This window comes from Mesoplodon bidens (assembly GCF_964165515.1).
Source record: "Mesoplodon bidens genome assembly, chromosome: 11".
NCBI classification, from domain to species: domain Eukaryota; kingdom Metazoa; phylum Chordata; class Mammalia; order Artiodactyla; family Ziphiidae; genus Mesoplodon; species Mesoplodon bidens.
Window position 1 is genome coordinate 43,141,559 of NC_138167.1, and position 13,821 is coordinate 43,155,379.

Here is a 13,821-nt window from a genome sequence, read left to right on the forward strand (position 1 = left end):
GCACTCTGTGGACATCACCTTATCCCACCCTCACTAGGATAATAGAGATACCTGTTAGTTACAGATAAAGAAACCAAGGCTCAGAGAAGTTAAACATCTTGCCCAAAATGGCAGAGCTAAGATTTGAACCCAGGAGACGGTTATCTGAGCAATCAGAGGTTATATTGACCTTCCTCCTTCCCTGATGCACCTCATTCTTGTACTTTCACTTTGCAGTATTTGTCATTTATAATTACCTAGTTACCCTACTCCACCCGGAGCCCTGCTAGGCTGTAAGATGCCAGTGGACAGAGACTGTACTTGTTCTGTGCTCCACTGTATCCCCAGTGCTTAGCACAATGCCTGGCACATATGAATACCTGATAAAGATTGGTTGGGGGCTTCCCTGGTGGTGCAGTGGTTGAGAGTCCGCCTGCCGATGCAGGGGACATGGGTTCGTGCCCCGGTCTGGGAGGATCCCACATGTCGTGGAGTGGCTGGGCCTGTGAGCCATGGCCGCTGAGCCTGCGCGTCCGGAGCCTGTGCTCCGCAACGGGAGAGGCCACAACAGTGAGAGGCCCACGTACCACAAAAAAAAAAAAAAAAAAAGATTGGTTGGAAGTATAATTCAACCTGTTAGAGAGCTGGGGTGGAAGGCGAGGGATTGGGTCTTCTAGACTAGTGATGATCACAGGGTTAAAATGCATTTCGAGAGGTCCTCTGATCTACGCCCCTGCTTCAGGTTCAGCCGTTGCCTCCAAATCTGGCTTATTGGGGAAAACATTGGCATGGGTTCAGGTCCTTGGAAGAGCTGCTTCCTCTCTTGGCCACAGTTTCCCCTCTCTAGCTCAAGGATGTTGGGTTGACTGATCTTTACGTCTCTTCCACCTCTACCAGTTTGTGGTTCAAGAAGAGGCAAAGCATTTTGGAAATGAGCATCCCCTCGGTTTGAATCACCAGCTCTGGCCCCATTCCCAACAGTGCCAGCTGCAAGCGGGTGTGCACCCAAGCCTGGCAGAATCGCAACAGTGGGTTTTTTTGCAGGCAAACCAGGACTCAAGCAGCTGGAGGAGGCTGGGCCTTCCAGGTCATCCCCTGAGAGGCCACACATCTACTCCAACAGTGCTGCTGGGGCTCACAAGAAGTTCTGGAAACTTCTCTTGCAGAGATGGTTTCTAGAAGGGCTTTGGAGCCCCAGGGGGCAGACAGCCTCACTGCAGGATACCCACACCTCAGTTCTAGATCCAGTTCTGCTCCTCATCTGGTTTCCCCCCTTCTTCACAAGGCACAACCCCTAAAGACTCTCACTCGTTTCCAGAAGAGCAAAGCCACCCCAAAGGACAAAGATTCGCTCCCCAGTAAGGATTTTTCAGAGCAGATGCCACCAGTTCTGAGATGATTCCAAAAGACTTTCCAGAAATGTTTGAGAAACTGAAGCAAATTGGTAGGAGCATATGGCTTCCCAGGGGACCACTTGGATAGGGTCATTACTCCTTTGGGTGTATAGAGTCCTGAGAGCTGAATGCGTGGAAAGTGCGCATGCATCATGTTTTCTTTCCTTTTTTTTTTGAATTTTATTTGACATCATGTTTTCAACAGGCAGGAGTTTAGCCCTGACACACTGGCCAGCAGGGAGACGCAAAGACAGAGGTAAGGGCTTGGCCTCCTGGGTTCTAATCATAATTCCTGACCTCCTTCCTGGTTGGGTGTGGGGATTAGTAAATTAACGCAGGAGAAGGTTAGTGGGGGGTGAGGATGACAGACAAATAAAAGCAGAAATGCTGAGAACCACAAAGAGCAGCCACATTAAGCCAGAGTCCAGCTTGGAGAGTAGGGGCGGGTGGGAGCTGTGAAGCAATTGCATCACCGAGTCATATCCCTGTAACCTTAAATATTTCATGGACCCAGAAGTACACCACGTGGAACAGCTGCTGCTCCTCCGGTGGGGCCGGGACTGCGGCAGGGACGTGAACGCTTGCACACACACAAGCACACCTTGCACAGGCATGTGCAAGACAGGGACGGGGCAGGCTCCGCTCTTGCTCATTCTAGGAAGGGCTCCAGGAGCAGGCATTGCAACTCCCAACCTCATATGCAAGCGACCCACGTCTTCTTCCACCCACAAGCCCAACAGACACCACAGTCACCCACCCAGCTCCGGGCATAAAAAAGGTCAAAACGACATCACAGGCCTTCACAGACAGACCCCTTCCAGCTTGTGTAGCAACCCCAGGACCAGAGGCTGCAGCCAGCCACACTCCCCTCCCTGCTACACTTAAACGTTTTGCCCCCACCCCCAGGCTCCTGCCAAGCCAGAACCAGGAGCTGCCTGTCCTCCCTCCCCTCTCTTCCCCCTCCTCTGCCTCTACCCCAGCGTTGGCTGCTCCCAGGAACCCTTGTCCTACACAGCCCCCGTCAGCCATCTCTCCAAAGCCTGAGCGCTCTGGGCCCTCTCCTGACATGGAGCTTTCAGGGGAAGGGAGTCTGAGGATCTGGAGCCTGAGAAGGGAAAAGGAAGTGTGGATGTGAGGCTTTGGGAGGAATTTCCATGACCAAACTCAAGTTTGAAGGGAATACGGCAAACTGGGTGACTGGGGTGGGTGTGGAGGGTCTTCTTTTGAGAACCTGGAAAGGTGACTCCCCTAACTCTGCTGTCCTTCCAGGAGATAACACGACAATAATAACAGCAGCTATCAATTAATTGAGGGCCTTCTATGTGCCAGGTGCCTTACCTCCTATGATACTGAACTTTATCAGGTAGGGACAATTCTGCCCATTTTACAGATGTGGAAATCAAGCCTCAGCGAGGGGCATCTGAGTCACCAGAGACGGGGGTGTGGGAACCCTGGCTTCAAGTTCCAGGTTCCAGGGTCCTGGTGGAATGGGGTAGGGGAGGGACAAGTCACCTACTTAAAGGACACCTTGGACCCTGCTCTGTGTATGTGTAGTTAAGAGATGGGTGAGCGGAGGGAAAGCCAGAGAGAGCACCTGGGCCCTATTGGGCCCCCTTGTCCCCCACCCTAACCTTATCTTCTTGGCTTCAGTACCTTCACACACCCTCCTTCCAATGTCACCTGGGGGGAGGGGAGCAACTGGAAGGGAGGGATCTGAGGATCCAACCAGCTGTTATCCAGACTGGCCCTGCTACCTAAAAGAGAGCACAAAGGGGCTATGCATGTGTAGGCTGGGTGTAGGGGGTCATTCCTGGAGTCCAACTGCCAGCAAAACAGGAGCGAATTAACAGCAGATAGAGGTCTGGCTGGCCCACTAGGTGCCTATAACCCCAGCCTTGCCCTGAGAAAAGTGAGCCAGACCTGTTTTGGTAAAGGGATACGGTTAGGGGGAAGAGCAGGGGAGGTTTTTTTGGGAGCTAAGATGGAAAGGGGCAATGTGAAATCCAGGCCAGGGAAGGGCTGCCTGGAAAAGGAGGCAACTGAGGATTTAGGCTGACCACTTAGAGGAGAGGATGATACCAGGGTTCCCAGAATACCGGGCATCAATCTGTACGGAACGTGCCAGTTGCTCAGTTTAAGACTAAAGAAACAGATCTCTGGCCCTGGCCTCTACCCAGCCCCTCCCTCAGAACTCCCTGTGCCCATTTCTCCTCCTCCCCCAAAGATACATCCAGCCCTGCCCCTCCTCAGTGCCCAGCACCTCTCCTCCCTCTACCCAGTGGGCCCCAGCCCCTGGCAGAGTGCCCACCAGCTCCGGTGAATATCCTATCTCCCTCACTCACTAGTATTGACATCTTGGTCCTACACCAAACTAGTAAGTTCTTCACATAGTCTCACCTCCATCCCTTCAGTTACAGCAGATCCTTTTCATTATTCTGCCAATAGTGGAACTGGAAACCAACCCCATCTATAAACAAGCCACTCCACCAAAGGTGTTTCCCTCTCCATCCCCGGGAAGTGTTCTCCCCTGGCAGGCCTTTCACCTGCTTTACACCCCCAGAATTTAGCAAGCAAGAAGAGAAACCTATTTCACAAGCATTACTGGCTCGCCACACCCATTTCTCCTTCTGCTGAGTCCCAGATGGTCCTGCTCCCTGAGCCCTCCACCCACTGCCATCAGCACTTCAAGACAGAGGCTCTGGATACCCTCTAAGGTCTTCGGTTCCCCCCTCTCGCTGCACAGTGAACCCAGACCTGTGCCCAGACCCCACGCCTCCCCTCCAAGTTTCCACCTCCGCTCTAGTGGTCTCCTCTCAGTGGAAAGTCCCTCTCCTGGTCTAACTTTAATCCCTCCTGCTGCAAGCCTAGATCCCCTTTCTTTCTTTTCTCTATGAGGCGACCCCTTTAAGATCAGAAAGGAAATCTTCCTCTAGCGTTTGCAGCCTCCTCTCTGGCAGCGCCCCTCCACATTCCCAGCCCTTCAATTCTGCCCCAGCCTGGAGAAGTTCTCCACCTCCACTCCCCGCCCAGAACTCTGAGGATCCCCGCATACCCATCCGGTTTGTGTCCACTGCGACCGGGACCCAGGTTCGCCCGCCAGCGGGGCGGTGACCCCCGCCAGCCCGCAGCCACCACGGGGTTAAGGCTCCGGGCGTGGGGAAGGGGAGGGGGCCGGGAGGGGCGGGTGCCGAGCCAATCGGCGGCCGCGGAGTCCCCGGGGCCGCGAGCCGGGAGCGCTGAGCCGGGAGCCGAGAGCCAAGCGCGCCGGGCTGGGGCCGGGCCGGAGCGGAGCGAAGAGGGAGCGCTCCCGCCCCAGCCCCGAGTCCGCCGCCTGCCCGCCCGCCGCCGCCGCCGCCGCCGCCGCCGCCGCCGGCCCAGCGGCCGCCGCCCCAACCATGGAGCAAGACCACAGCCCCCGGAAGATCCAGTTCACCGTCCCGCTGCTAGAGCCGCACCTTGACCCAGAGGCGGCGGAGCAGGTGCGGAGCGGGGCGGGGCTGCAGGGAACTCGCCCCACAGAGGACGAGGGACCCTGGACTGTGCGATCCAAGACCCCCGCTCAGTCCTCCCTTGGCGGTGCGCCCCTGCGAGCGCCGGCGCGCTGTTTGGGGGGAGGGGTCTTCTCTCCCCTCCCCCACCGTGGAAGCCCTATCTCCCCGTCTGTGCTTCTTCGAGACGGACTGAAGGACGAGAGCCTGCCCTCGAAGCCGGTCCCCGCGAGAGTTGCTCCCTGCCTCCCCAGCCCTGGGGGAGGGGGCTTGCCTGAGGACACGACCCCTCCCCCCTTCGCCAGTCTTTCATCCCCCACCCAGTCAGCCCCCTGCCAGAGTTTCTGAGCTCGGTAGGGGCGCCCAAAGGTGTCGGAGGGCCTAAGGGCGAGGGCAGGTAATGGAGAGAGTTGAAAGAGGAGAAAGAGACCCCCCAGCCCTCTCCTAATTGGGGGCGACCCTGCCGGACCCCAGAGGGTGAGGACAAGAAGGGGCTGAGGAAAACTGCGAGGGCCGGGGCTTGGGGGAGAGGAGTGGTCGTGTCAGCAGGCTGACTCCGCGCTCTGCAGGTCTGGACACTGGGTCCTTATTCCCATCTCCTGCCCTTTGGATCGGTAATGGGGTGGGGGGGGCGGGAAGGGGAGGGAATGGAGAGAATGGCCCTGGGGAGCGCGAAACGAGGGCTTTCTCGGGGCTGGGGTCCTAGCTGGGCGTGGGCAAGGTAGAAGCACTGTGCTGGCCTGGGCTCAAGGGGTGGGAGTCCAGGGCCCTGGCCCAGCCTCCCGGCCTGGCCTATTTTTAGCTCCGAGCAGCCTGGCAGAGGCGGCAGTGTATGAGACTGTGTGAGCAAGTGTGTGTATCAGGGAGAGTGAGCCTGTGCGTGGAGACGGTGACCACCCGTGGTCGCTACTACCGCCCATTTGCCAAATATTTGTTCATTTGCTCGTTGCTCCATCTCTTTTCGCATTCTCTATCCATTTGCCTAGACATCCCTGTTCCTAAAGACTATCCATCTCCCACAAGGTCACTTCTCTGTTTCCCCCAACCGGCTGCCAAGTCTCTGGCTGGGCCTCCCCACCTGAGAAAACTCTGACCTCTTGGGATGGGCTGGAGGGAGTGTTCTTTCTGCTGCTCCAGCTGTTTGGTGGAATAAGGTCTGATGTGAAGGGAAAGGCTGGGTACACACACTCTCCCTATAACGTTAGCTTCCCAAAGTGTGGGGAGGGGTTAGGGACCTGTGTCTCCATCCTCTCCCTGGCCTGTGGGGGGAGTCGCATCTCCAGACCTCTAAGGTGTGACAGGAGGAGGGAGGGTGGTGAGACTGCAAACCTCCTGAGGATGAGGAGGGTGGAGAGCCAGGAGCATGGGGAGCGTCCCCTTGGGGTCAGGATAAAGGCTATTATGCCTAGAGGCAGGGGGCCGGCTAAGATAACCTCAGACCCAGGGAAAAGCGCCCAGGAGTGTGAGCTACCGGCTCAGGGGTGAGGTTCCAAGCAGAAATGCCTTTCACTGGCACAGCAAGTGCTCACTGCCTGACGCCTGCCTCTGTTTGGTGTTAGATGTGGCAGGTGTAGGTGTGTGTTGGGGGAGGGCAGGCCAGCTGGCCCAGGGCTCTGGGGAGCAGGGGAGGAGGATGAGGCAGTGCTACAGAGCCAGAGGGAAAAAGAGCTGGGACTTCAGCCTGCTTTTCTCTCATCTTCAGAAATCTGTGTCTGCTCAACCTGAAATTCTACCTGCAGTCTAACTTCAGCCCCCTTTGCCGTGTTACCCAAGTGTGTAGGCAAAAAGCTCCAGGCTTGGCAGGAACACCTAACCCAGACTGACATGAGAGGGCGGCGGGGGTTGGAAACTCTGAGTTATGGAGCACAGAGTGGCAGGGGATGGAGGGGTGCCCACAACTACCAGGTCCTTGGCATAACTGGTTTGGAAAGAGATCAGAGGCAAAGGCACCAAGTGTCCTTGAGAACTAGGATTTGTGATCGAGGCAAGGAAAATAAGAGACCGCCTACTCATTTGCTAGTAGTTCAGGTGCCTGGGAGGTACTTCAGGAAGTCTAACTTTACTCCCTCCTGCTGTAGGACATCAAAATTCTCAAGGACTCTGAGTGCTTAGAAATCTTGTCCAAGGCAAGGAAATTGGTTAAGGGACCTGTCCAAGATCACAGAGCCCTGCTGCCCTCTCAGAGGCCCTTTCTATCAAACTTGCAGACTCCTTCTCAGGCTCCCAACCCCCATTAATCCCCACCCCCACCGCACCCTCTCCCTGTCTCAGCTCCCCTCCCCCAGGGCAGGAAAGAAAGAGAGAGGAGTCCTCTCTTAGGAGAAGGATGGCCTCACCCCACATGCACGAAGCACACTTGCCCACCTGCTGGCCCCCAGCACGTTTGCACCAGGAATAGCCAGTGACAGACTCACAGATAATGTCTATGCTGTGCATGCTCGTATGTACACACAAACACACACACAGAACTGGTATTGCCAGGGACCTTGAAATGCCACCAAAAACAGATACTGCTGGATTCTCCCAAGAAAACAGTCCCTACCCCAACCTACCCCCATTCTATGTACCCATTTCTTCTTTGAGGTGTCCTTCTCTCAGATTAACCTTGCCCCCAGCTAGGGCTGATACCCACTTTCTGCCCTGGAGGGAGCTGCAGGGACTCCAACCCCACGGTACCCTTCACTTTCAAGCCTCCAGAGAAACAGAAAAAACTACGTGTCCCAAGCGTCCTTGGATTGACTTCAACAACAGTCAACTTTATTGGCAGCAAGACAAAAGAGCAGAGGCGGGGAAAGGGGGCTCAGAGGCCCAGCAGTCAATCCGCTCTTATCTGTTACTTCCTTAGAATGGGACCCCAGAGCCCAGGATAAGATTTTTCAGCTTAGCTTTAGTGCCTGACCAGGGTCCTGCCTCACGCTTCTCCTCATATTATATTTACCATGACAAGGATTTCTCCAGGCCGTATTTCCTGACAAATCAGAAAGGCAGTGTGTAGAAGGATAGGGAGGAGATGAGGGAGGGAGGGGCATGGGCCAGGTGAAGGCACGTTCAGACCTACCTTCTCTGTGCTGTCCTCTGGGCTGGGTGGGGTTCGAGGGGCGCTCTCTGCAGGTGCTGGCCCACCACAGGTTCATGTCCGTTTGGGGAGTGGGCTGGAAGACTAAGGGGAAAGCTTTGTGCCCTCTCGGGTTATTTCTGACCATTGATCCAGGATGGACGGAAGGACAGCAGGCCAGAGATCGATGCATTAGCACAGATATAGCTGCTGAGATGGAGAGCTGGGGCCAGGACCCGGGAGATGCGGAGACAGAAAGGGGGTTGGGGGAAGCAGGGAGTGGAGGTGGTCTTCTGGGTCCCCAGGGCAGAGGGACGGGCCCAAGAACGTCCACCCGGAGACCGTGGGTTCAGTGTAACGTGACACTTTTGGAGGTGTGCTAAGTGGGCGGCCTGGATTATGTTGCTGAGTGTGCGTGGGGCTGTGATGCTTCCACGTGTACTTGACCTCTTCCCTCAGATCCGGAGGCGCCGCCCCACCCCTGCCACCCTCGTGCTGACCAGTGACCAGTCATCCCCAGGTAACCCCAGGATGGGTCGCTGAAGGGAGTGGGGGCTGCTGAAGACAGCTGGGTCCCAGTGAGAGAAGGTGGGTGCTAGACAGGAGGGCACATCTGAGGAGCCCGCCGTCTCCTCAGTCCTGGAGGCAGGGAAGCAGTGGCTGGGTTAGCAGGGGGATTTCCTCCGCTGTGGAAAGACAGAGCAGTGCTAGGAAGGAGGGGAGACAACCTGGTTCCTAAGCCCCCCAGGAGTTGAGGTGGTCAACGGAGTGTTGGTTGCTGTGGCAACAGCCTTCCAGGTTTCTCCAGCAACTGAGAGGCTGCTGCCCCCACCGCCAGAGGCGGTGACAGCTGTGAGGGAGAGGGACCGCCGCCATCAGCTATTCTCATGGCCCCCAGAGGGGAAGGGGAAGGTTAGAAACAGCTCAGGGGGCAGCTGGCATTCTGGTCACCAGTGTCTCCATCAAGGTCTGGGGAGAGAACAAGGTCTCAGAGAATGTCAGGGGCGCTGGCGAGAGCATGGAAGAGAGGTAGTGATGCTAATAAACCGGACTGGAATTCAGGATACCTGAGTCTCCAACTTTCCTCCAACTACTAAAAAGGACTGTCCTGGGCCCTGCACAGGATAAGTTTGCTGTTCTCTATCCGGTGGTCCCTCCTAGGCATGTTTCAGTTCTGGATCGGGGGCTGACTGGAAGGAGACAGGGAGGAAAAGGACAAAAGGACCACAAACCCTGCCTTCAAGAACCTACAGGTTTGAGGCAAGGATGTAGATGCAGACTGACCACAGAGGCAAGGACAGGACTAGAAGCAGGAGGTAAAGCCAGCCAGCAGAGCAGGAAGGAGCTGGAGGGAAGAGGCTGGGGACAGCCACCATCAGGGCCAGCTTCCTAGGGGCAGATGTGAGGGACGGATCAGGAAGGAGGTGATGGCAGAGGCTCCTCCCCTTGGGAAGTCAGTCTGCGGAACCCCTGGATTTCCCATCCTCATCACTTTCTCCTTTCCCTCCTTCCCTCAGAGGTGGATGAAGATCGGGTCCCCAACCCACATCTCAAGGTGAGTTGGCCCCTCCCGCTCAGCCCAGCACAGAGAACCCCCAGACGCATTAGAAGATTATTCCTCAACCCTCCCATCTGTAGGACCTTTTGTCTCCCTCTTTCTTGTACCCCCCCCCACATGTTCTTGAGTGGATGTACACACATGGTCCTCTGCGTTCTCCCATACACGGTCTCCTTGCTCACATCATGGGGGTGGGGGCCGAGGAAGCAGTTTTCTTCCCCCACTTGCTGAAGCCCACACCTACCCCCAGTCTCCAGTCCCAAAGCATGGCACGGCAGGGAGGAGGGCGAGAAGGGCGGACGCCCACCTGTGCTCTGTGCCCTTCACAGTCCACTTTGTCCATGTCTCCACGGCAACAGAAGAAGGTGACGAGGACCACACCCACAATGAAAGGTTCGGAAGACCCTTCCCCGCTATGCCTGATGCTGAGCAGTGGCCGGGACGACCCCTTTGGAAGGAATCCTTGGGAAGTCATTAAATCTGCCTTTATTAAAGGAGAGTTGTTGCTGGACCACCCGGGGCTGCATATCAGCTCTGCCACCCACTAGCTGGGTGGCCTTGGAGAACCTGCTTAACCTACAGGGGCCCTGAATACTACCTCACTTTGGCAGTTAAATAAAGTATGTGAACTTACCCGGCATAATGCACAGCACAGAGGAGGTACTCAAATATTTCTTGAATCTAAATTGAGTCTTTTCTCCTGCCCCCAAAGGAGACCAGGTATCCCAGCAAGTCAGGAGGATCTTTTGATCTTAAAGGCTCTTCCTTTCCCCTCCCTTACCTTTGAAAAAAGTACATTTTATTGTCTAGCTTTAGTCCCTCCTTATTGCCCAGCAGATGTCCCTCCTTGTTCAATCTCAGACAGGAAAGTCAAACCACACGGGCAGTGTGTGCTGGCCCTCTAGTGGGGCTGTCAAATCTGAGGGTCCATGGAGGAGGCTGGGCAGTCACGTCCAATGCTCTCTCCCTTTCTGTTTGCCCTCAGAGATCCAGATGATGGTTGAACATCAGCTGGGGCAACAGCAGCAGGGAGAGGAGCCTGAAGGAGCCGCTGAGAGCACAGGGACACAGGAGTCCTGCCCACCTGGGATCAGAGACACAGCAGCGGAGTCGTGGCTGGGCACCTCTGGGAAAGCACACAGTACGTTCAGGCTGGGGAGGGACCAACCCCGGGGGAGGCCAGCCTTCCCCATTGTAGGGAGGGGCCTAGCAGTAGCCAGAAACTGTCTTGAGAGTATGGATTCTTTGCATGGATGGCATGTGTTTGCATCTCTCATCTTTCTTTACTGAATGACACCATCCCCTCCCAACTTGGACTTCAGAGCTCCCTGTTGTATCGGGGGAGCCCGCCGGAATGGGAGCAGCCTTCACGGGCTGGAATCCTGGCTCTGCCACTTTATCAGCCCAGAGATCTTGAGCAGCTTAACCTCAATCAGTAAAGTGATAATGATGGCGCCTATTGCATTGGGTTGTTTGTGAAAATTCAGTGAGACTGGTCCTTAGCCCAGCAGTGAACACAAAGTATGCAAGCAATGGAACCTGCATGTCCATGAGTCCTTATCCCAGATGTGGGCCAGAAGTCAGAATTTTTCCAGTTTTATGAAGGTGACACGGTATATATACCATATGTTCCATAATACCCCCAGCAGAGCCCCCTGTAATCAAACACATGAATATTTCTGCAGGGAAATGAATGGTCACACTAAGTGGGATAAATAGGCTATCAAAAGCTCATCTCGGGCTTCCCTGGTGGCGCAGTGGTTGGGAGTCCGCCTGCCGATGCAGGGGACGCGGGTTCGTGCCCCGGTCTGGGAAGATCCCACATGCCGCGGAGCAGCTGGGCCCGTGAGCCATGGCTGTTGGGCCTGTGCGTCCGGAGCCTGTGCTCCGCAACGGGAGAGGCCACAACAGTGAGAGGCCCATGTAACGCAAAAAAAAAAAAAAAAAAAAAAAAAAAAAAAAAGCTCATCTCTATTCAGATCAGGTTTAGCCACACTTTGAGATCATACCCAGAATTTTAAGCTTTTTTTTAGAGGGTTTTTTTTTTTTCAATTTCCGATTGCAGATTTAAAAAAAATAGTGAACCTAAGTAGTCATTGTGACCAGAGAAAACCCTGTTGGTCTTGCCCCGTTGCCTTCCGCTTGGTCTTGGGCTCCTCTCAGGGGTCGTTGAAGTATGGGCTAGGGTGAGCAGAAGCAGCTGTCTCTCTCCAAGCCCTCGTGAATACTACCTGTCCCTCCCACCACCTGTCCTCCCTCCTCAGAGCCTGCAGAATCCATCCCTAATGCTCAGGAGAGGGGCAGTGAGAAACCCAGCACAGAGGAACCCTCAACCCATAGACCACCATTGGATTCCAAGGAAGCCAGTTCGGTAAGACCCCAGGGCTGGGCTGCCCAGTCTGCAGGAGAGCAGGCTGTGTGGGGAGGGTGAGGGCTAAGATCTGGAGTCAAGGAAAAGTGGGACAAAGGACCAGCTTCAGTCACTGAAAAGCTGTCCTCTGTGGCCAGAGGATTTGCATCTCCCTGGAAGGACAGACAAAGAGAAACGGGATAAAAGTGCAACAGGAGGCATTGAGGTTAGACTCTGTCTGAGGATTTCTGGCTCCTGGAATGGGTGATGGAAGTAGACCGTGGATTTTCTGATAAAGGGCATTTGGAACCCAAAGGGAGATCCTCACCTGTCCAGGCTGGTGAGCACTGGTCCTGCCTGGAATGGAGACACTGATGAAATAACCCTGTGAGCTCTGATTTTACAGTCTCCCCTCCCCTGTGTAGACTGGACACGGGGCCAGGGACTGGTGTCAGACATAAGAAGTTAGATGCCTAACGGGATGGTTGGACACACCAGCAGGGGAGGGGACAATAGGACCTCAAGCCTCTCACTCACCTTCTCTTTCTACCCGCTTCCCTCGCAACAGATCTGAGAGTGAATGAGGTATCTTGGAATCAAGACTGCAGTTGGGAATGCACGGACACTGAATTTGTTTCTTATTTCTTCACTTTTGGGGAAAATCTCGTTTTTAAAAGTGATAAATTTAGTGTTAAGTCCTTGGTATTCTCCTTCTTTCCCAACTCGGAGAATCTTTTCTCCCTCCCGTCTTGTCCTGCCCTCTCTAGAGCCCCCCTCCCTCTTGCCCAGCTGCCTCCAGGAAGGAGGAAATAAGGAAGCTGGACAGGAGCCTTGAGAAGGGAGTTTTACCCCAGCCTTGCCCTGACTTGCTGGGGGAAGAGAGCTGAGGGTCAGATAGGTAGGAGGACTGACTTCCGGGGTACCAAGAAGGAAGGATGACCCCAGGCTCTCTTCATATTGAGGAAAAGATACAACCACCTGGCAGGGCTGCCCTGAAGCCTTGGAGCCCTAAGGCCCGGCTGGCTGCGACGCTGCTGTGGGCGCCATCTGCTGAACAAAGCCGGGAACTGCACCCTGGCACTTGGCCCATGGGAAAGAGGCGGGGTGTTGCGGGGATGCCTCCCTGCCTGCCCTCCAAGCCTCAGTGATTCCCAGGCTTCAAGATGTGTTCCTTCTCCAGCTGTGCGGAGACCACCACCCAGATTCCAACCTGTTAGCCAAGCTAGATTGAGGACACCGTGGCTATTCACGGAGAGGCCCTTGCTGGGAACTAGAAAGGTCACCTCTCCCCCTTGTCCAAGACACCAAGGGGCCAGGGTAAACGACGAAAGCTGAGCAGAAGTGAAGAACCTTCCTCAGACCCCACAGCCAGGCCTCTCCTGTCTACTGCTTTTGATTTTTCCAGGCAGTGGAGAGAGGAGAGGAGGGGAGGGGAGATTCACCCCTCTTTACTGAAGAAGTAGTGTGATGGAGAGAAAAAAGAACTTCAGAAGTGTAAGGTCCCTTTCTGCCACCCTTGCTGTGCAACTCAGGCAAGACCTCACCTCTCTGGGCCTCCATATATAACAGGATGAACACCACACCAGGGTTTCATCAGCTTGAAGAGACAGTGCACGTGAAGATGCCCAGTGCACTTTCACCCGGCAAACACCACACACAGCCAGGCCAGGTCTCCCTTCTTTATTGATCTCTGGCTATAGCAGGATTCTGGGAGACCAAGGGTGGGGGTGAGTCTCATGCGTCTCTGCCCCACTCAGGGTGGGGTAGGAGGGACAAGTGGCAGGTGGCAGGGCTAAGAGACCATGGATATGACTTCACAGGAACAGGGCCCACTGTACAAATGCATGGTTGGTACAAGAAAGGAGGAGGGCAGTCACCTGGACTTGGGCCCTTCCTGGGACAAAGCGGGGCGAGAGGAGCCTGAGGAGAGGAAGGGGCAGGGGCCTAGCTGGGCTCTCGCCAGAGGACACGAGAGCAGCAGCCCTGAGCCCCTGCCT

General features: G+C 55.4%; 1 protein-coding gene across 2 annotated transcripts; it reads left to right on the forward strand.

Annotated features, from left to right (window-relative positions):
• The first annotated feature begins 4,625 nt into the window (after positions 1-4,625).
• PPP1R1A (protein phosphatase 1 regulatory inhibitor subunit 1A) lies at positions 4,626-12,522 on the forward strand. Of its 2 annotated transcripts, none has more exons than XM_081248769.1 (7): positions 4,626-4,852; positions 8,376-8,436; positions 9,434-9,471; positions 9,804-9,867; positions 10,460-10,615; positions 11,739-11,845; positions 12,393-12,522. In XM_081248769.1, the coding sequence occupies exons 1-7, from the start codon at positions 4,769-4,771 to the stop codon at positions 12,396-12,398; spliced, it is 516 nt and encodes a 171-aa protein (XP_081104895.1). In that variant the 5' UTR covers positions 4,626-4,768; the 3' UTR covers positions 12,399-12,522. The 2 variants fall into 2 exon arrangements, with proteins under 2 accessions (XP_081104895.1, XP_081104896.1); XM_081248770.1 differs by having other exon boundaries at positions 9,834-9,867.
• Positions 12,523-13,821: the final 1,299 nt, after the last annotated feature.